Source organism: Octodon degus, unplaced genomic scaffold (assembly GCF_000260255.1).
Source record: "Octodon degus isolate 3935 unplaced genomic scaffold, OctDeg1.0 scaffold00029, whole genome shotgun sequence".
Classification (NCBI taxonomy): Eukaryota; Metazoa; Chordata; class Mammalia; order Rodentia; family Octodontidae; genus Octodon; species Octodon degus.
In genome coordinates, this window is record NW_004524605.1 from 2032045 (window position 1) to 2055329 (window position 23285).

At 38.4% G+C, this 23285-nt stretch overlaps 1 protein-coding gene across 3 annotated transcripts in view; it reads left to right on the forward strand.

The window, feature by feature from the left end:
- Clk4 (CDC like kinase 4) overlaps positions 1 to 22949 on the forward strand; it is a 23429-nt gene extending 480 nt beyond the window's left edge. The window contains exons 1-13 of one of the 3 annotated variants that reach the window (XM_023713104.1): positions 3289 to 3378; positions 6768 to 6826; positions 7825 to 8047; positions 9103 to 9193; positions 9584 to 9650; positions 15240 to 15356; positions 15445 to 15611; positions 16000 to 16094; positions 16398 to 16527; positions 18376 to 18458; positions 21495 to 21574; positions 22288 to 22378; positions 22462 to 22944. In XM_023713104.1, the coding sequence (XP_023568872.1) occupies positions 6774 to 6826; positions 7825 to 8047; positions 9103 to 9193; positions 9584 to 9650; positions 15240 to 15356; positions 15445 to 15611; positions 16000 to 16094; positions 16398 to 16527; positions 18376 to 18458; positions 21495 to 21574; positions 22288 to 22378; positions 22462 to 22602 (1338 nt within the window). In that variant the 5' untranslated portion in view covers positions 3289 to 3378; positions 6768 to 6773 and the 3' untranslated portion in view covers positions 22603 to 22944. Of the gene's footprint in view, positions 1 to 3217; positions 3379 to 6767; positions 6827 to 7824; positions 8048 to 9102; positions 9194 to 9583; positions 9651 to 15239; positions 15357 to 15444; positions 15612 to 15999; positions 16095 to 16397; positions 16528 to 18375; positions 18459 to 21494; positions 21575 to 22287; positions 22379 to 22461 lie in introns of those variants that run through there. The other 2 variants (XM_004629306.2, XM_023713105.1) reach the window with 2 other exon arrangements.
- Positions 22950 to 23285: the final 336 nt, after the last annotated feature.

Sequence of the window (23285 nt, forward strand, 5' to 3'; positions counted from 1 at the left end):
CGCGGGGCCGGCCTGCGCGCCCGGGGCCTCGCTCCTGCGGCCGCCGCTCGCCTGCCCGGGGCTGTGGAGCCACGTCCGAGCGTGAGGCTGTCGAGTACTGCGAGGCCTTGGAACGGCGGCGCGAGCCGGCCGCCAACGTGCGTGCCCCGCAGCCGATGTACGCAGCCCCGGTGGTAGCTTTGCAATATGATGTAATTCTAGCCTGTAGTTATTTAAAAACCAACTTGAGGTAATATTACCGCGTTTTGGTGTGTGAAGGAATGAACCTTACCCAGAGCTAGGCCCAGGAGTCTTGTCCTGCCTAGGGAGGGGGGGAGGGAGCGGGCGGGCGGGCGGGGCTTACGGCGCCGGGACCGACGCCTGAATTGAATTTTAACTAGGAATCTGACTCGACAAACACGATTTTGGGCTCTCACCGAGAACCTACTTATTTTTGCCCTGGTAGAGCATGTGCTTAGCAAAGCTGTGAAGGCCGTGGTTCTCTCCCCAAGAAGGGCACCAGCTGGAGTGGGGGATGTTTAATCAAGCTGAGCTCTTCCGGAGGTTAAAATACAGTTTTGGTAGTGGAACAAACAATTCCATGAGAAGTAGAAAAAAAAAAAATAAGCTCTTTTAGAGAAAGCTTGTCCCCCCCCAACCAGGTAAATTTGTATTATTATTATTAATTTTTTTTTTCGGTACCAGGGGTTGAACTCAGGACTCTGCGCTTGCCAGGCAAGTGCTTATTCTACTGAGCTATCTCCCTGCCCTCTATTTATTTTAACTTCTGCATGTTGAGGTGAACGTATCACACCTGGATGGTAATAAGTTTTAGGATTTTCATTTGGCTTGATAAGTGCCTTCTTAAAGTAAGAGAGGTCACATTGTCTTAATGGACCTAGATCTTGAATCATCAAGAGAATTAAAGTACAGTATTTGAGTATTTGGGCTAGGGATATAGCTCAGTGATAGAATGCTCTTACTGGGAGGTCCTGGGTTCCATGGTCAAACTGACAAAAAATCTGAATGCTTGATATAAATTTTTTTAGGGAAAAACCTCCCAGGAGGATTGAGCAAGCCTCATTTCAAAGCTCTTAATCTATTTGAAATTATTTAAAATTTTACTGGATTTGTTCGCTTATTTTTCACTTACTTTGGGAGGCTGAATGTAGAAATTGGTTTTGTTTCATTTTAGCTTTTCTCAGTTCCTTTGCTAAGGGTTTTCAAAAACATTTTTTTATTAGTGCAGAGTCTACAGGGTCTCATTACATAGATTGGACTCCTAGTGATCCTCCTGTTTTCAGCCTCCCAAGTGCTGGGATTACAGGTGGGCGCCACCACACCCAGTCACAGTCATTCTCTCAGCATGCCCTGGGGCAGGGCCAGCATGGCATGCCAGAGATTGACCCCTAATCCTTGGGCCTGCCTAAACGGGCGCTCAGGTATCTGGCCTGCCCTTTGAGATGTGAAATTTTTGGCATTTAAATTCACTTTTGTTTAGCAAAGTTTGAGGGAGAGCAGGTTAAATTGCTTGAACACACTGATCCTGGAAGGCATCCAGGCTGTATGTAGAAGAGTGTAGATGGAAGTCTGGGAATTGTTACCTTCATTGTCTCATGTCCTGTGACTATGCCTCTGTGGATTCTTGTCTGTTGGTTGCCTCAAAGATTGGTTTCTTTTTCAGAGACATTACAGATCTGTTAAATTTGAGAAAAACTGAAGGGTGATCTGTAAATAAATTTGTTAGGTAGAAAGAAATGCATTCAAGATGAGCACTTTTTAATGCTGGGCGTGGTGATGCACGCCTGTAATCCCAGCACTCAGGAGGCAAAGGCAGGAGGATCAACAAGATCCTTGTGAGTTCAAGACCATCCTGAGTACAAAGTGAGCTTACGGCCTACATGAGCTTCATAGTGACCCTGTCTTGAAAAAAAAGATGACCACTTTTTGGCTCCCCTTCACTCTTTGTTAAATAGTGTGTTCTACCTTCTGTGTTATTTTCAAAGCTTGGAGTCCTTTTGAAATTTAGAGAAACTCAAATTTCTAAATTTTCTTAAACTCTACAGAGTTTGAGAAAAAAAGGTCCTTTTGAGGGAAATTCTTTATATTAATCTGTAGTCCTTTCCCATATTTAGTATTCCTAAATGGTCTTCTCACCTTAGCAATTTGTATTAATTTTGCCAAAGCTGCAGGACATGATATTTAGGCCAGCTCATGTTTTAACATTTGATAGTTTTTAAAGAGAGCATACTGATAACCTTATTAGAAAATCATTGTAAATAGGTGACAGAATTATTAATTTGTAGGAAATTATTATTGTCTACATAGGGCTTTAAGATTTGTTTTGTTTCTAGGGAGATAGTTCAGTGGCCTAAGCCCCAGCCTGGCAAGCACAGGGCCCAAGTTCAATCCCTAGTACTGCAAAAAAAAAAAAAAAAAATTTGTTTTGTTTTGTTGGCCCTTTTAAAAAATTTTGATAGGCCAGATAATGCTTCCTTGAAAACAAGCAGCAAGCCAAGAACTAGTCCGGGTTCTTTTACTTTATTTAATTTTTTATTTTAAATGTATTTAGTACGGGGTCTACAAAGTCTGACTACACAGATTGGACTCCTAGTGATCCTCTTGTTTTTCAGCCTCCTAAAGTGCTGGGATTATAGGTGTACGCCACCACATCCAGTCTCAATTTCCAGTGTTCTTGGGGGTGGGGCCAATACAGCAGGCTGGAGGTTGAACCTTGCCCAGGTGCTTTAATCCACTGAGCTATCTGGCCAACCCTTGAGACCCTTTAGGGCCAGTGAGATAGCTCAGTGGACTAAGTGCTTTCCTAGGCAAGTGTGGGGACCAAGGTTCGATCCCTGGCACCACATGCCAGGCTGGCCTGGCAACTGAGTCTGGGCGTGGTGGTGCATGCCTTTAATCCCAACACTGGGGAGGCTGAAAACAGGATCACTACGAGTTTGAGCTGCATAGTGACTTTTTTTTTTTTTTCCTTCAGACCTGGGGATTGAACTCAGGCCCTTGCGCTTGCCAGGGAAGTGCTTATTCCACTGAGTCATCTCCCAGGCCCATATTTTTTTGACTTTTTTTTTTGGAGGGAGCTGCATAGTGAAACCCTGCTCACGCCCACACATACACACAAATTTAGAGACCTTTGACCCAAGTGCTGTGTATCTGTAATTATATTTACTTAACACAATCCATCTTTAACTTGTACAACTTTTTTCTTCCCTTTTAACAGATGCGGCATTCCAAACGAACTCACTGTCCTGATTGGGATAGCAGAGAAAGCTGGGGACATGAAAGCTACCGTGGAAGTCACAAACGGAAGAGGAGATCTCACAGTAGTACCCAGGAGAATAGGCATTGTAAACCACATCACCAGTTTAAAGAATCTGATTGGTAAATTACTCTTGAACTTAGTAGCATTTTAGTTATATAGTTTTAGTTATATAGTTTACCACTTGCTTAATAGCTTTCATGTCTCAAGTTATTTTATGTTTCAGTCAATGTTTATTCATTTTTAAAAATATGAGTTGATTACATATTAGAAGCTAGCCTCAGTAGGTGCCAAAGCTATAGCTGTAAATAAGACTCAGTTCCTGTTCTCAATACGTGTCTGCCTGGGAGCAGGAGAGACAGCTAATCAGTATGGAAATATATGTAGGAGTGGGGGCACTCGGTGGTAGAAGACTTACCTAGTATATGTGAAGCCTTTGGTTCTATCCCCAGCACCATGCATGTTGAACACAGCTGCCAGTAACATAGTTTGGGGGTGAGTAGTGATAATAGAAAGCCCAATGAATGTATTTAATTTATATAGAGGAGGGAGATATGTTATTGGAGGGGGTACTTCATTCTGATGAAAAAATCAGCATGTACGATTTGGGAATGTTCAAAAGTACATTGGGATTAGTACTTACAGGTTATATTTATAGAATAAGACAGTGGATATGTCTGATTTTTAGAAGCTTACTTTATTCTTCAAGCTATTTGTTTACAGAGGTAATTTAGGAAAGGGCTTCAATAAAATTTTATAATCACATGTGTCCTGTCTTACTGCTACATTCTTACTGGTATAAAATTTGGAGATAATACATCTATTTAGAATATATTTTAAAAGGCTGAGTAGATTTATGTCTTCCATTAATTTCCCTTTCTCCTTGGTTTTGTTGGCTCTGTGTTTCTCCTTGTTTGTATGGCTGTTCCTTTGGGACTTTACCAGAATACTTTCTAAATTAGCCAGCTGGTTACTTTAAAAAAAAAAAAAAAATTTAATTTTTTCCTATTCCCAAGTCTGCTAAAACAGACTTGTTCTGCCAAATGAGTGTTTTTATACTCAGTGCGTGCTAGTCCTGCCTTATCAAGCATTACATAAGGTCAGGTTATGGCAGGGTCTCAGTGACCATAGCTAATTACTGTGTAAAAGTAACATGTGTGTTCCATTATTAAGTGCAGAGTACTCCCAAGGCTTGACATCACAGCACTAGTTATTCATAAGTGTATTGTACATTGTATATGTGGAAAGGAAGCAGTTTGAGTGTAGAGTTTGTTATATTCAGTTTTACTACATAGAAATACAATCTGAGTTTAGTTACCTACCAGGCCAGTGCCTTCCTCTTTGACTGGCATCAGACATGTTTAATGGTTAATTGTTCACCATAATCCAGAATATTTCATGGTTCATTTTGAAAATTAAAAACTTTGAGAGTAGTTTTTATAAAATAACTAAAAAATTCAAAATGCAGAAAAGTAGAAGGTAGACTTAGGATGCTAGTGGTTCATTATTTGAATGTAAATTCTGATTTCTTTTTTAAAATACACAAATCTTTGCCTCTGTTATTCCTGTGAAAACAGATTCCCAGAGGCATTTTCAAGTTAATGGGTATGAACTGTTGAGAAGTTTTGCTGTGCATTTACATTCCTTTTGTATTGATTATACCAGGTCCTGTGTCTGTAGTATGTTCCTTCATGCACACTCATGTCTCAAAACATAATTTGCTCTGTTGAACTTTAAAATTTCTCAGTAATTTGTTGACTGATATATTTTTGGGCCATTAGAATGTTCTTAAAAATTATTTTGTTCTATTAGTGTTTTTTTTTTTTTACTTAATTTAAATAAGAACTTTGCATCATGTATTATTTTAACCCATTGTCACATATATTGCAAAATTATTTGCTCTTGGCAGTAGCCTGAGTTGGTCCAACAGGCTTAATCTGTTCTGGATACAATATTAGGAAGATTAAGGTGACTATAAATGCCACATTTATATATTGAGATCAAAACTTACAAAATATCAAGTCTTAAGCCATTGATTCCCTAATTTTATTATAAAATAGTATGTTTAAAATGCAGGGTTTTTTAGATTTGGTGCGAGGAATGTAATTTTTAATAACTGCATATTCATCATTATTAAATAGACCATTTTAAAGAAATATTCCTTAGCCCAATTTCTCAACTAGAGAATTAGTCTTTATTCCCCTGGATGAAAATTGCTTTTCTTGGAATTGTCTACTTTTTCCTGAGTAATGTGTAGACAAGTCCATTAAGCTTTTGTGACTTACTGTGCTATAAAATAGAAGATGGTGATAAACCATTCTTCTGCCTTGTAATTTTCTATTGCTCACATTGCCCAAATCTGGCTTCCCTTTGAGATGCAGCTGTATTTCTTGGGGTTTTTTCTGAAGCAGATTGAGTTCATTTTCTGTTAAACAGTTATATTCGATCTTTCATTGTTTTGCTGTGTTGTTGGAATTTTTTTTTTTTTTTTTTTTTTTTTAGTACAGGGTCTACAAGGTCTCGCTACACAGATTGGACTCTAGTGATCCTCCTGTTTTTCAGCCTCCCCAGTGCTGGGATTACAGGTGTGCGCAGCCATTCCCAGTCTCAATCTCCCACTCAGCATGCCCGGGGGGGCGGTGTCACACCAGAATGGCAGGCGGGTGAATTCCCCAGCCTCTGCCTGCCTAAAGAGGCACATTAATCTGGTGAGCTATTTGGCTGGCCATGGATTGTATTTTTATGTGACTACAGTAATCTCAATATTATTTGTTGGTGGGAACCTTGCCTTACATGATTTCTTTTTTAAAAATTCCCACAGGACCTGCGTGGAAGTAAAAATGAACCTTCATGCCCTTTTAGTTTGGGCCTTTTTGAAAGATTACAGTAAAATATTCACTAGACCGTCAGTGAATATTTTAAAAAATTACTCTGTTCATTCTGTGTACCCTCTGCACAGCCTGTTTATATAATCTTTAAGCTTTGGTCATTTTAGATTGAAAAGGTCATCTTTTTAGTGTACTCGTATATCACCTATGTTTTCTACAAATTGCTTTTGGATAAAAAGTAGCTCCAATTTTATGCAGTATTTCAACTAAAGATGACTTTTTTTTTTTACTTTTGGACTTTCACGGAAGAGATTTCTGAAGAGAGTTAAACAGGAAGCCTTTGACTAGTAATTTCTCTTTGTGGGTATCTCTGACAGTTTCAATCCATGATCTTAACCCTAAATACAGTTGTCCAGAAGCTAAAACTTAGACTGACATGGGGGAATGGGCAGGGTTCTTGTATCTCCCTGGCCTGAATTAGAGGAAAGCTGTTGGTGGTAGTTTCAAGGAATGTTTCTTTGTTTCGCCCTCAACCAGCATCCTGGGGGAAAGAAAAACAACATACTCTGGGGAACGTAAAAGGGTTGGTGAGGGCAATGTAGGCAACATCTGTCACTCCATTGCTTGTCAGGATTATTGTAGCTGATTTGTCTGACTGGGCAGGTGTCCCCTCTCTCCCCCAGTGCTCCATGTGCATCCCTCTTGAAGCTTCGCACTCTGTCGAAGAGGACACTCATCCCAGGTAGAGAGGGGACGGGAAACTGGGCCAATTGAATCCGCGTTCTTTTTTTCCCATCAGATTAAGGCTACTTAACTGGGATCTATTGACTTATAAGGTCTATGACCTCAGTGAAATTACTTGCTAAGTTTTGTTTATGCATTTGTGTTTCCTTGAGGAAGAGAGTCCATAGCTTTTATCAGATTCTCAAAAGGATCTGTGGATCCAAGCACAGTGGCACCTAGATAATGCTGTTTTTGGTTGTATTTTTATTTCTCAAGCAGGAAATTGGAAGTACAAAGGGTGGTGGGGCTTTTGTAATCACAGGCAGGCAGTACAATGTCTCTTTCACTTGCATGGGGTATGCTTTAGATGTTTTCAGCACACTAGTCCTCAAAAACTATGTTGTCTTTTCAAACAAGAGAAACAGAAGGCTAGATGAACAGAGGAGGTACTGTATAATAGGTTTGAAAACATCTTCAGTTTTTGTCACTAACGTGCTTTGTGACCATGGCCTATTAGGTCTTAGCAGTATAATAATAAAAGGGCTGGATTGCACTTAAGGCTCCTTGAATCTCTTAATATACTTTCCATGGAAGAATTCTCTGTGTGCTGGGATATCTAAAATGCATTTCCATTGAAAGAAGGGAATCCTGTTTTGCCTGCCTCTGATTGTGAGTGGCTCTACAAGAGAGGAAAGGGCTGGAGAGCAGTTTTGTGAATTTTTGGTTTTAACTTTGTTCAGAAGGTAAAAACATTTAAGCAGACACAATAGAATTTGACTCAAGTTTTGTTCTTTCATGTGAAGTGCTTGACTACAGATTTTACAATGGAGAATATGGACACATTTGCTTGTTGGTTAAAGTTAAATTTTGTGAGATAAGTATAAATTTTAACTCACCAATTTGCATTTTTTTCTTTTATTGAGTTAGCTGTTTAAACCAAGGAATCTGAGTGTTTTATTTGAAGCTTGATATTTCACAGAGCAGAGAATAATTTGACCTTCTTTAATGTGTTTGCAGTCATTATTTAGAAGCAAGGTCCTTGAATGAGAGAGATTATCGGGACCGGAGATACATAGATGAATACAGGAGTGACTACTGTGAAGGATACGTTCCTAGACATTATCACAGAGACATTGAAAGTGCTTATCGGATCCACTGCAGTAAATCCTCAGTCCGAAGCAGGAGAAGCAGCCCTAAAAGGAAGCGTAATAGACACTGTTCAAGCCATCAGTCACGTTCGGTATGATTGATTTTTTTATTCTGAGTGAATTTTTATTTGTGTGTAAATCTCTTAAGGACCATTAAGTTTCTAAAATTTTTTACGTAATGCTGTTTGAAAGTATTGTATTACTTGAATTCTTGGAGGAAATATCCACATTTTTAGAGCTGATCTGTGTATTTAATAGCTAGCTCTCACTGCTCACGTTTACTCAGATTCTGCAGGCCAGACCATGCATTTGTTAATTATGATGAAAATATTTTTGCATTTATGTATGTATAAGAAAAAATGAAGCACCTATCTTTTCTTTCAACTTAAACATTTTTTACTTTGAAAGAAACCTTTGCTGATGTTTAGCAACAAATACGAAAGGGTGCACTGTCAGATACTTAAATGTTGTTTATATATACTGTAGTTTCACAATACAGCGCATCTTGTGAACAGCTAATTGTGTTGAAGTTGTGAAAATGGATGCTGAGTAGGAAAGACAGCCCTTTTAAAAACCATTTTCACTTATTTAATCTGTAAACTTGGCATCACTTTTCTTTCCCAAGTTTTCAGTTAAACTAGCTGTTAGTAGATCGATCATTGAAATTATCTAGTGTTTATTTTTCTTTCTTTAAACATGTATATTTTAAAATAATGCTAAATATGAACAATTTCAGCTAATTTTGACATTTTAAAGCAATTTTTCTGACAAACTAGATATTTCAACTCGCAGCATATGCATAAGTATAGCTAGAGATAAGTAAATCATGACATTGCATTCATTAAATTTCAGACTTCAATTAATCAGTATTTTAAAGAGTCAATTGTGTTGTTTTTTTTTCTATTGCCACTTTAAGTATCTTATCTGAAAATCTGTTCCTTGCCATGTTTTTCTTCTGTAACATAAACTGTGCCCTGTGAATTTCTGGGGACTGAATTTGAAATTGCTCCTGCCAACTGTTCGTGGCCTGGTGCTTATCTGAATGCCTGAATATCTCCCCGCTGAATGAATTGCGTATTCTGCCCTGAATTCACTCTGATATATTGATTGGCTGGACGATCTTGGTGCTGCCCACTTGCCGTTCCAGAAGAGCCACCGAAGGAAAAGACCCAGGAGTATAGAGGATGATGAGGAGGGTCATCTGATCTGTCAAAGTGGAGACGTTCTAAGAGCAAGATGTATAGAATATTTTTCAACACTTTTAAACTTTGCAGACAGAATAATCTTTTTAAGAATAGTTTGTCAGCGGGGGGCTAAAGAACTCTTCATTGCTTTTTTGTTTTGTTTTTTGTGGGTTTGTTTGTTCTTTTGTATTTCTTCTTTTCTGTAGAATTTAAATATTTCTAAAGTTCCAAATTAATCAGTGGAATTTGAAATTAGAGCAAGAAAGATAGCTCTATCTAATTGTTTTTGTAGCAGCTGAAAATAAAATAATTTGAGCGCTGAAACCTTAGTTATGCTTTGATAGAGATCATTTGAAACTATTCCACACTTAAGCATTCATTGTTTGAATAACTAGATAATCTGTACTCAGATACTTATACCTCATTTTCTCTCCTTCACTGTAGATGAAATCGTGGACACTTTGGGTGAAGGGGCCTTTGGCAAAGTTGTAGAGTGCATTGATCATGGCATGTAAGTTTCTTTTTTGAATATTCTGATTTTGATACAGAAAAATTTATAATTTAGGTGATATATTTTAGGTGATAGCTGCATGTTTTCTTGAGATATTCAAGGAAATTTCTTAAGATATATTTATTTACCATGATTACATTTGTGTGATGGGCTATCCAGGCTTTTTTGGAGATGAGGTCTTGCTGTTTCTGTTAGGCTGGTTTTGAATTCACTGTTGTAACTCTGGCTGACCTCAAATTCATGGCAGTCCTGCCTCAGCCTCCTGAGTGCAAGTGGAAGTTTTTCCCACAGCGAGGGTCCATAGCTGTATAAAGATTAAGATACTTCTGGATTGCATTAACAGTAAAGCATATATAAATTTGGATATTAGAGTTAGCTTTCTTTTCTGCTTGCTTGCTTGCTTTCTGTATTTGATACAGGGTCTCACTGCACAGCTCAGCTTGGACTTGTAGTGCTCCTGTTTTCAGTCTGCCCAGCACTGCGATTAGAGGCGTGTACCACCATGCTAGTCTCAGTGGCCACCTCAGCGTGCGCCAGGGCAGGGCTGGCACAGCATGCTGGGGAATCTTGCGTGCACGCATTCTCTCTGTCTCCTCTCGTGCTCTTTCTTTTTGAAATGGTCTTACCATGTAGCTCAGTCTGACCTTGATCTCAAGGAGCCCAAGTTGGCCTCCATTATATAGTCCAGGCTGACCTCCCAACTTGTCAAGATCTGAGTGCTGGGACAATAGGCCTGTACCACCACACCCAGCTAATGTTAGCTTTCTAAACTGTAAAGAAGTTACTTAAGGCCTATAAAATAAAAAGCCAAAATCTTTTTTTCTTCATTCTTTTTTTGGTGGTTCTATATACGAGGTAGACAAGTACTCCACAACTAAGCTTCGTCCTTAGCGCCCAACTCCCAGTATTTCACTAAATTGCCCAGGCTGGCCTTGAACTTAAGATCTTTCTGTCTCAGCCTTTTGAATAGCCACTCTGTACCCAGTGATTCTAAATTCTTTTTTTGTGTGTGTTTTTGAGATGGATGGAAGTTAGCTTTGCATTCACTATGTATGCCAGGTAGGCATGGAATACAAGGTGATCCTCCTGCTTCACCAATGCCACGCTTTTGAATTCTTCATAATAAAGTATAACCTATTTGATCCTTTATGCTTTTGCCCTTTTCCTCCAAGACCTGTATTTTGCTTTGATAGAGGTGATTTGGTCTGTATCAAATGATCACTTACTTTTTTTACTAAGTAAATCCCTTCAACTTACTGAAATGGAACATTTCTAAAGTGACAACTGAATTTTTTTAAATCGTAAATTAAAGTAGTTTAAAAGGTCATTTCCAGGTACAGGGAGATGACTCAGTAGAATAAGCGCTTGCCTGGCAAGTGCAGGGTCCTGAGTTCAGTCCCCAGTACCATTAAAAAAAAAAGAAAGAAAAAGAAAACTTTAAAAGGTCACTTCCAGTTTGTTATAAATACAAATTAAAAACAACCCCCCCCCAAAAAAAAAAAAACCTTTGTTTTGGAGGTATGGGGGCCAGTTTATCTCAACTTAATTTTTTTTTTTTTTTTTTTTTTTTTTTTTTTTTGTCTGGGTTTGTAATCATACACAGTTTAATAGACAGTAGTGTTACCAGCTGCTGAGGTCTGTAAGCTCAGGTTCTTTTGCCTGTCATTTGGTGAAAAGGAAAAAGGCCTTTTTTTTTTTTTTTTTTTTGCCAAACCGGGGATTGAACTCAGACCCTTGGGCTTGTCAGGGAAGTGCTTATTCTACTGAGCCATCTCTCCAGCCCCCTAAAAGGCCTTCTTTAAAGCTAGTTCAAACTGTCTCTGTCCGGTGTTCAGTAGTCTCCTATGAGAAGGATGATGAAGCAAAGTTCCATTTTGCCCTCCTGGTTACATTATTAGGACTGTATGCTTGGTAAATTAAAATGTTACTGAAGAGCCATATAAATCGAGCAAAACTCTTACCTCCCTAATTCTTGATATAAATATCACAGTACCGTGTAAGAAAGAACTCAGCATAACACTGTAAGAACTCTTTGTCCCTGGCCAAGAGCAGTGGGAAAAGCTAGGCAAGTTTCATACAGAGTGCTAGTCACATGCAGCTGGAAGCGAGTGTGAAGTAAGGACTGACGCTAGGAGCATGGACCAGGAATCCAGTCGTGCAGTTCAGATGAAGAATCTGAAAGGAAGACCTGGCATGAGCAAAAGGGCCACAGCCACTTCTTGAGGTGGTGGGTTAGCCACACCATTTAAGGTTCCACTTGTGTTGATCAGGAGAGTCAAAGAAAAGCAAGGATCTCCATGGCTTTATCACTTTAATTCACACACATACACAAGAATTGTCTTTATTCTCCAGAGTCATGGAGAGGCAGAGGAAAAATTCTTCACTTAGCACATATATGGGCTTGGGATAGAAATACTTGTCTTGGGCCGGCCAAATAGCTCAGTGGATTAAAGCCCCTGCTTAGGCAGCTGCAGGAGCCAGGAGTTCGATCCCTAGGCCTATGGTGCTGGCCCCACCCCTGGGGGTGCACTGAGACGGCGACCCAGACTGGGTGAGGTGGCATGTGCCTGTAATCCCAAAACTTGGGAGGCTGTAAACAGGAGGATTACTACAAGTCTGATCTATTCAGTGAGACCCTGTAACCCTGTCCTAAATATGTAAAGAAAAAGAAAAAAGAAATACTTGTCTTATCCTAAAGAAGCTGATGAAGTACAGTAGGCCCTTGGTAAATGACATCTCTATTCCAGCTCAAATTTTCAAAATGTTTTTGACGTTTTCATAAATTGCTTCTAGTATTTCAATTACTGTGCTAATTTAGATATATAGATGAATTCTAATTCATATTTCCATCAAGGAACTTTAAAGTATAGTGGACTTCTCCCTTTTGTTTTCTTCTGTCTTTAGATCTGAAGTAATAAGAATGTTACATATGTGAATTATGAAAGGACTCTACTAACATACTCATCAGTATTTCTTCATTATGGCTCATCCAATAATAATTTATGTAATTATAATACCATGTTTAAGAACTCTCCATCCTGAGAGCCCTCACTGTCTCCTCACTAGCTGAACCCTGAAACCCAAATTCAACCTGTAAAGCCTTGAAGGAATCTTAGTGTCCTAACTATAGCATCCTTAGCATCGTTCATGAATACTCTTGAATGCATATTTAGAAGTGTTTTATCCTTGGGGTGGGCACGTAACTCAGTAGTAGAGCACTTGCCTAGCATATTCGAGGCCCTAATACCAAAAAAAAGAAAAAAAAAGTTTTAGCCTTGAATTTGTTTTCAATCCAGTTTTTTGTCTTTTTTTTTTTTTTTTTTTAACTTTATGTATTTTGTACAGGGTCTCACTATGCAGCTCAGACTCATAGTGATCCTCTTGTTTCAGTCTCCCCAATGCTGACATTGCAGACATACGCCACCGTGCCTGCTTTCAGTGGTTGGCTTGATGAGGCTGACGTGGCATGTGGTGTCAGGGTCAAACCTGGGTCCTTGCACTTGCCTAGGCAGGCACTTAGACCGCTGAGCTATCTCTGCAGCTCTTCATTCCAGTTTTTCTAAAGAATATCTTGTTATTATCCATCTCTGCAACAAAAATGTGAATATTAGATGAATTTTATAATACATGGAAATACTTTGATTCACAGAAAAGTTGTAAAAATAATAGTTCAAAGAGTTCCTAGAATCTTTAGCCAGATTCCCTACATGTTGAATCATTTAACAGTCTTTATCATTCTGTGTGTGTACATGTCATACTTCAGATTTTGCCAGCTAATGTCCAAGTCTTACATTTTACCAGTTGTGTTCCATTAGAACTCGTTTAAAATTTTCTAAGACTCTTAGTTTGTGAATATTTAATTAAGGTATTCTAAGTAATAGTATTCAGTAGGTCGGAATACAAATTCTTACACTTATTATACCTAAAAAAAATTGATACGTATCTTTTATTGGGATGATAGTGACCTATACAAAGTGACTACACGTATCTATAGATAAATACCTCACTGCCCCACATTGTCGTTTTTTTTTTTTTCCTGTCTTTTTTTTTTTTTTTTTTTTTAAGAGACAGGGGCTTGCTGTACAGTTTTAGGCTGGCCTTGAACTCATGGTGATCATACTATAGTGCTCGGGCTTCCTGAGTGCTGATACAAGCATGTACCATGTGCCGAGCTCCATATTTTGTTTTTATATCCATAGATCCTGAGATAGGTGGGAGTAGAAGTTTGCCTGTGGTTTTGGTTTGGATGGGGTAATGCTGAGGATTTCATCTGGGCCTTTTGCGTGTTAGGCAAGTGTTCTCTCTCCTTCCCAGGCATGACAGTTGTAGTTGTTTTTGTCTTGAGGTCAGCACCAAATGTCAGGAAGATAACATCAAAAAACATGGCTGATGGTTTATCAAGGCTTACCTTCACTAGGACTTTAAAAGCATGTACTAGAAATCATTAGCCGTGGAGAGTTTTGCTACACAGCTGTTATGTTTGTTTCTTGATCCCCCAAAGATGTTTCATACCCTAGGAAGTTTTCTTCTGTAAAATGAAAGTATCTAAAATTAAGAAAGGTTTGTGTGCTAACTCATCAGGTGTAGAAAAGAAAGTTGATTTCAAAATAGTTTTCCTCAGATTATTCATGGTACTATACTTTTTGCAAAATAGTCTTGAAAATGCCACAGTCTTTTTTTTTTTGCACCAGTGAACTTAGGCCCATGTGCTTACCAGGCAGGTGCTTATGCTGCTGGCCACAGTTCTGAAGCCCACTGATCTGAACTAGTTCTTCCTCTGTTCTTGCCAGTGAATGCACAAAGCATATGCTTGGCTTGATGACTTGGAGATGCTGTCTTTGCTGAATGTTTCATTTCCCTCCCAATCGGATGGTTTCACAGCTATTGTTCTTTACTCAGTTCTGTGTTGTAAATAGTTGTTTCAATGCATGTTTTAATAGGGCTTTACCTCTTCTGTGATGAAATCTGTTGTTCACCTGTCTGCCATTAGACTGTGAGGCATATAAAGACATACCCATGTTTTTTATCATTCATACTTATACATTGCATGACACCAAGTAGGTCTAGCTTGCAAAATGAGTGAATAAAAGCTTTCAACAGTAACTTACTTATCCTTGGTTTATATCTTCATATAAATGAATATGTAATATATATATATTCTGTAAAGCCTGGGTAAGTGTAAAATTTTAGGAGTACACATTAAAATTTGTAAGTATTGAGGAATGACTTGCATCATATATGCTTTGTTAGAAAATTAAATGGAGTTTGTTATACTCCAGAAAATTATTTTGGAAAAACAACAGAGGAATTGGTAATTAAAATTATAGATTGAAGAATTCCTGGCTTTAACCCACTCCTGGACTTTTAAAATATTCTTTTTTTTTTTTATGTACTTGGTACAGGGTCTCACTAGACAGCTCAGACTTGCAGTGATCCTCCAGTTTTCAGCCCTCCCAGCACTGGGATTACAGGCGTGCACCACTATGGCCGGTCTGGGTGGCTGGCTCATTGTGCCCAGGGGCTGGGCTGGCGGGGCATTGTTGCTGGGGATCAAACCCCTAATATACTTATCTTAACTGTGATTTTTAGGGATGGCTTACATGTAGCTGTGAAGATTGTAAAAAATGTAGGCCGTTATCGTGAGGCAGCTCGTTCAGAAATCCAGGTATTGGAGCACTTGAACAGTACAGATCCCAATAGTGTCTTGTGAGTATACATTTGAGTCATGAGCCCACCGTATTACTTGGAGTAGTCAAAATGCTGTGAACTCAGTTATTATTTTGATCTCTTTTAGTCGATGTGTCCAGATGTTAGAATGGTTTGATCATCATGGTCATGTTTGTATCGTGTTTGAACTGCTGGGACTCAGTACCTATGACTTCATTAAGGAAAACAGCTTTCTGCCATTTCAGATTGATCACATCAGGCAGATGGCATATCAGATCTGCCAGTCAATAAATTGTAAGTATACTGGGCATATCTTTATACACACAAGAAATTTTTGTTATTTAAGCAGCATCAAAACTCAATGGACTAAGCTCCTGCTTTGGCAAGTGCAGGGACTAGGGTTCAATACCAGGGCGTGCCGAACTGGCCACTGAGACCCAGCATAGTGGCTCATGCCTGTAGTCCCAGCACTGGGGAGGCTGAACTGCGTAGTGAGACCCTGTACCAAATACATAAAATGGAAAACAAAACAAAAAAAAACTTGTCATGAAAAACATACATAATACGGGCAAAGATAAAAGCTCTTTGGACCACTATATCCATTGCTAATCCCCTGTCACCCCTTTCAGTACCAGTTACATGTATAAGTGAAACTAATAATGTCTTTTTGCTCTCTTTGTAGTTTTGCATCATAATAAATTAACCCATACAGATCTGAAACCTGAAAATATTTTATTTGTGAAGTCGGACTATATAGTCAAATATAATTCTAAAATGGTAAGTTAAAGACTTGTTTTAATCTTGATGGTTGTCTTTAAAATTAATTTTACTTGGTAATCTTTGAGGGATTTTACTTCCAAACCTCATTGTATCCTTATGTTTAGCCACAAAAGGACCAGAGCTGGGGTTGTAGCTCAGTGGTAGAACATTGGCCTAGCGTGTGTAAGGCCCAGGCTTCAGTCCTCAGCACTATTAAAAAAAAAGAAAGAAAACCCTGATAAGTTTTTTTTTTTTAGTAGTATTTTAGAATATTTTGTGCTGCTAGTGAGTTTCATGTGTATTCAATTGTTTTTTCTCTAGAAACGCGATGAACGCACACTGAAAAACACAGATATCAAAGTTGTGGACTTTGGAAGTGCAACGTATGATGATGAACATCATAGTACTTTGGTGTCCACACGGCACTACAGAGCTCCAGAGGTTATCTTGGGTCAGTAGGCACTAGACTACTTATAACTGAAGAGGTTTTTATTCCTTACAGCTATTATTGGGGTGGGGAAAGGCATGGCTAGAATAGTTTCCTTAGTGGTATACAAAAACATTTTCTGTGTTTCTAAAAAATGTGTGAACATTAATAGAACTATTTTTCTGGCTGATAAAAATGTGTTGCCATTTGTGATACCACTAGATAACCCATGTTAATCCTAAGTGATACAGAAGAGTAGCTTTAGCTAAGTGTATCATAGCAATGTGATTTCAAAGTTTCTTAAGTACCTATTTAGGTACCTATCACGAAAGTGTGATTCTGGTAAAAATGTTAACGGCTTGATTGGCAGACTCTTGGTTCAGAGTAGATAAAGGTCAAGAAGATTAGAAAGGAGATGATGGGAGAAGTTTATATCAGGTGCTAATGAGAAGTAGTTCTATAGTTCTAATAGCCAAGGGGAGAGTGGGTAAAACTCAGAGATTGGGGTCTTTAGCCTTGAGGAAAAGGAATGTGAAAGGTATGCAGAATAGGATTTCTTGTCTGCTTGTGGAGTATTCCTGAGGGTGAAGGCAGAATTAGGACAGAGGGGAAGATATAACTTGTGAGTACTACAACAGGGAAGGCAAGTTATCTTAAATGTTGATAGTAAATGGGTAAGATTGGGACGGGGTGGGGAAAGGGATGTGGAATTGGGTGAGCATCAGAAATGACTTGTCCAAGAGTGGGACTGAATGCTGTAGATGGTTACAGTCACCTGGTGGAAACCGATACAGTGCCAAGAAAATGGGCATGGTTGAAGAAAACTTCTTATCTGAGGTCTTAGGTTCTAGTGTTTGTAGGCTCTGTGTGTATTGACAAGTCAACACCATAATCTCCTTGTTTTCAATTGCAGATGGACACTGGAGGCCAACAGAAATGATGGGTGTAGTCAGGGCCTTTGAATATATTGCTTTTTTGGTCTTTAACTCCAGTAATGTTACAGAAAGTGAATGAAAATCTTTATTTATTAATAAATTTTTATTTGAGATACCGGGGATTGGACTCAGGACCCTGAGCTTGCCAGGCAGGCGTTTATTCTACTGAGCTATCTCCCTGGCCCAATAAAAACCTTTTAAAGAAGGTTGTTTACTGATTTACTAAATACTCAGTCTTTAAAAGATTAAAATGACATCACTTCTCGGCCTTTTGGCTAAGATCAAATGTAAAGATTAAAATGTCTAGAACTTGTTCTTTGCAACTAAATTTAAGTTTAAGAAGGTTAGGCATATTGTCCATTTCCAATTAGTATTAGCATTGAAAATTGTGAAGGAGAAAGTACATATGATAATGTATATACAACCCGAAGTGTGTGTATCTCTATCTCCCTGTCTATGAATTTGAATCTATAATGTCTGCTTACTTGTTACAAAAAACTACTTATTTCTATTACAATTTTTATATAACTTTTAGTATTTTCAGTGGAAGAACTAAACTCACTTATCAAGCCAGTTGCATTTGATAAGGGTTAAGTAATTATGTTTTGAGGTAATTGCAGACCTATTGTTTGCAGTAATGTAGAAATTCCTGGATGTAGCATGCCTGAAGCATAATAGTTTTAGGAGTAGTGTTGCTGGCCCCTCTTATGAGGACATTATGGAATGCTAGTCCCTTTCACTGCATATAAGATGCTCTCTCTCAGTTAACTATTTTTATATAAAATGAATCATACTGTGTGATCATTCTGAGAGTAACTTGTAATGTATTATGTTCTCCAAATAGACTGTAAAGAGCATACCCCTGTAGGGAAGGAATTAGTGGGTTTCCATTTAAAAGTTGTTACACAGTAAGGTGTTTTATGTTTGTTTTAAATAGCTCTAGGTTGGTCTCAGCCTTGTGATGTTTGGAGCATAGGTTGCATTCTTATTGAATATTACCTTGGATTCACAGTCTTTCAGGTATGTATCTCATTTTATTTAATAATTCATGATGAATTCTAAGTGTTTTTTTTAATTAGTTAATTTTATTTATTTTTTTGTGTGTGTGGCCAGCTCCGCCCACCAGGGGGCAGAGCTGGCTGGCATGTGGTGCTGGGGGATTGAACCTCGGTCCCTGTACTTTGCTAAGTTTGTTCTAAGTAGGTGCTTTAGACCACTGAGCCATCTCATCAGCCCCTAAGTGTTAAAAGCATGTTAAATTTTAGTTTCCTTTTTGAAAACTTGCCATATATCATTTTTGAGATTAAAACGTACACAAATTGTCATCTTCTCTAAAACCACAGTTAAATGAAATTTACTGTTAGTGAATGGTCATACCTTATTTAACATGTAATTGACATCTTTAATACAAGGTTTTTAGGGCCAGCCAGATAGCTCAGCACACTAAAGAGCCCAGGCACAGGAACCAGGGTTCAATCCCCAGCTTGCTGTGCCGGCCCTGTCCCCAGGGCGCAGTGAGACTGCATTTGAGACTGGGTATGGTGGTGCACTCCTGTAATCCCAGCACTTGGGAGGCTGAAAACAGGAAGATCACTAGGAGTCTGATCTGTCTAGTGAGACCCTATAGACCCTGTACTAAATACATTAAAAAAATAAAAAATACAAGCTTCTTGTATAGCTCATAGTGTCTTATATTCTCTCTCTTTTTTTTTTTTTAATGGAGCTCCATGTATTTACATTAGTGTAAATGTTTTAAAAAATTAAACATGGGGGCCGGGGAGATGGCTCAGTAGAATAAGCACTTGCCTGGCAAGGGCCTGAGTTCAATCTTGAGTTCTGCCCCCCCCCCCAAAAAAAAAATTTTAGATATGGCTAGTTTTGATTTTCTCAACATTTGAGTATCATTTTCTTATTTATAGAAGAATTCAGATAACTATTTTACTTTCTAAGTATTCGGCATTTATATATTGTCTTGGGTATTTCTAAGTTCTTAGTAAATAGCATCTCTATCCTCAAGAAGGTCGTGCAGAAGACAAGGAACAGTGTATAAAAAGTGTAGGGGTCCAGGCAGAGAAGCCATTCAGGCCTGCAGTGTGATAAGCATGTGAAGGAAGAAGCAGTAGTATGTGAATGCAGAGGAGGAAAGGACGCGCTGTTGTGTGAAGGTGATGGCAGCAGTCAGGGACTTTTGTCTACTTTGATATTTATTTTATCCTTGAAGAAAATAGTTTCCAAATGTAGACTGGCCTAAGGTGAAAATGGTTTTATAGAGTTGCCATTCTAGTCTTTATTTAGAGATTATCCCTCCTACTATTAACATGTCCCATTTATGAAGTGACAGTGGTAATTGTTGATAGTTGATGTGTTTATTGGTTTATTTATTTATTTATTTATTTATTTGCAGTACTGGGAGTTGAATTAGGGACCTTGCACTTGCCAGGCAGACATTAATGCTGCTGAACATTTATCCCTGGTCTGAATTTTTGAAGTAGTTTTTAATTGGCACAACAAAAGTAACACAGTTTGGTTCCCTTTCTTCCCTGGTGATTTTACTTACATGTAAAAGTCTTAAAGCCTTTAGTATGCAACTACTGGAGAGTAAATATAGCTGTGATGTGGTCCAGGTGATGCATTGTTAGTTTTCCTTTGTGGAGTTCTCAGCTAGTTAAGGTTGACTGGAAGTTACAACAATGCAGGGACAGAGAAGCAGAGCTAAGAGCCACGTGGGTGCTATCACACAAGTACAGGTTCACTGTGGGCCCTTCACTACGCTTCTGTTTTTGGCTGACTTGTAGAAATCTGTTGAAAGTACTCTTGGATTGGTAGACAGGCTTAAAGTCTAGAACCATGGTTATCCACCAGTTCTGACAGGTGGTGTCAGGATTTATGGTAGTGAGCAACAGGGTCAAGAAAAAGTAGCTCATAATTTTCATTTTGACTCAGTTAAAACAGATACTTCAAATGATTTGAAATTATAAGTCACTCAGGTCACTCAGATTAACATTAATTTGAGATGTGTATATTTATTTTCATTCCGTCCTATAAAATAACATTAAACTAAAAACTTTTTAAATATGAAGTTAGATTATTTGTTATGAATTACTGACATTTTGAGGGCTCAGTGCTCCAGGCATTGTAGAAAGTGTTTAGATTTAGAAAGTATTGCATAAGCTTTGCTGTCTAGAACAAGGGTTGGTGAACTGTGCCCCATAGTGAAGTTGTGTCTGGTGATTGTTTTTAAAAAGAATTAAGAGAATGGAAATACAGAATAGTAGGTCACTTGCCTAGTAGTATGTGAAAGGGTAGGGCCTGGGTTCAACCCTCAGCCCTACAAAAAACAATGTTGTGAGCAGCCAAATCACATGTTTACTGTTAGCCTCGGTCATGGAAAAGGTTGCCAGCTTCTGCTCTAGAAACCTGCCATTCACGTCAGTTGTGTTTTAGCAATTCTCATCTATTCTTCTTTTGCTAAAGCTACATTAATTACTGCTGCGTTAAGAATATGAACTTTGATTTGGGGTTATAGCTGACGTTTCCTCATTCATGAGCTATATGAGCTGGAGCTAGTGTGTTAGCATTGTTAAGCTCACATTCCCACATGCATAGCTGAGGATTGTTGGGAGAGTTATTTGGGGTGTATTTGCATTGCATTGGATGTATGTGGAACTTTGTAAGTGCCGTTCGTTGGGTAGAGGTTAACTTTGATTGAGCAGCTGATTAAATGAAGCAGCAGTTTGCTGGTGATCTTCACCTATTCCTTAGTTCAAGAAGGACAAAGAAAGAAGGAAGATGAACATTCTGATTTACATTGAACAAGTTATGATAGGTGCCGATTGCTATCAGATTCTACTAATCCACCTAAGAGACTTTTACTGCATTTGTACCAGATGACACAGTTTATTCAGTTTTGTTCCTTCTTCGGGGAACTGTGTGTGGAAATATTGTAGCTGGACAGTCTAGTCTTTCTGTATCAGCACAGTATTAAATTCCTATATGCTCTTTTAAGGTGCATGTAGGAAATAGTGTTTCAGATCCCTTATATCTACATTGTTTTAGACTCACGATAGTAAAGAGCACCTGGCCATGATGGAGCGGATACTAGGACCCATCCCAGCACACATGATTCAGAAAACAAGGTATGTGTGAAGAATAAAGTCTTTTGCTGGGTATGTGTAGTCTCCCCTCTCCAAACTACAGAAGACCTAGAATTGTCCCCAAGCACTACATTGATGTTTTTGGTTTTCTGAACTGGTGGCACTATAATACATCCTACCCCTTGAAGTCATGTTTTCAAAATACAGTTCAGTGTTTACCTTGTGATCTAATAATGAAATGGTGGGGTTTTTCATACTTAAGGTAAACTTTGTATAAATGTTTTCCTGTGTTAATGGAAAAGTAAGAGACTATGAAGGAGCTTACCTTTTGGAGTCATAGTAAGTTGGAATTTCCTGCTAACCAGTTATATGTCCTTGGACAAGGTACTACTGTGGATCTGTGCTCAGCTTCACCAGGGTAGTCAACTCGGGTTTCAAGATTTCTAGTCCCATTCCAGCTCTAGAAATCAGAATAAATGGATTCAGGAACCTCTGTTTAAAGCTGTCACTTTTACACTAAACCATGTATGGTGTTTAGGGAAGAACTTAGTTGGGATGTTAAGTCTAAGGGAGTGGAAGCCAAAGCAAGATGCATAAGTGTCATGTTTTGCTGTTTAGAGGTTTTTTTAAGCATTGTAGGTAGGTACGTATCTTGTGTCCTAGAGATGCTGTACCTTGATTTGTCCCCTGTCCCATTTGGGGTGAAGATGTAGATCTTCTGTTATTTCCTAATCCAGACTTGTTTTTCCTTGTAGGAAACGCAAATATTTTCACCATAACCAGCTAGACTGGGATGAACATAGTTCTGCTGGTAGATATGTTAGGAGACGTTGCAAGCCCCTAAAGGTAAAAGGGAAAAAGTTAACACTAACAAACAACATTTATTTACGTTACTAGAATCTTTTTTAATGAGACTATTTTTCCCCTAGGAATTTATGCTCAGTCATGATGAAGAACATGAGAAGCTATTTGACCTGGTTCGAAGAATGTTAGAGTATGATCCAACTAAAAGAATTACCTTGGATGAAGCATTACAGCATCCTTTCTTTGACTTATTAAAAAAGAAATGAAAGTCAGTGGTCTTACTATATGCTTCTCTAGAAGAGATTTCTTTAAGACTGTGTCAGTCAACTAAACATTCTGATATTTTTATAAACATTAAATTATTTTGTACAGTTAAGTGTAAATACTGTATGTTTTATATAGGTAGCATAATTGCCTTGTTATGTAAGTATGGTCTTGATAATGAAATATAAAAGTTAAAAATCATTTTTTTCTTTTTGAGATTGCCATTTTAAAGGCCTTTGGAATATCTTTGTGTTAAGTGATAAATGTGATTGATCTTATCTTTTGTACATGGAGGTCAACTTCGGAGTGCTTTTTGTTTTGTTTTGAGTAAAAGGAAATCTTGACTACTATATATTCTTAAGTGAATATTCTTTGTATACCCCAAAATTGGAGCCTAAATAACTGTGATTGTTCCTCTGGACAGATAGATACCGGAAACCAAAGCCTATAGAAGATGAGCCCTTGTGTGTTGTTTTGCTTGGGTGATGCCAGTGGGGATCAGTTAGGGTCATGCAAAGGTGTCCAGCATGTTCATTAGGACAGGTGCTTTAATAAAGCCTTGTGCACCCTTCATTTCACATTAACTTCTGGCAGAAAAGTCATCTTGGAAAGTCATGTTTTCCTAGGGTGATGAGTCAGACATAAAAATAGATTTTAATGACTGAGATTTTAATTTTTTGTTTGG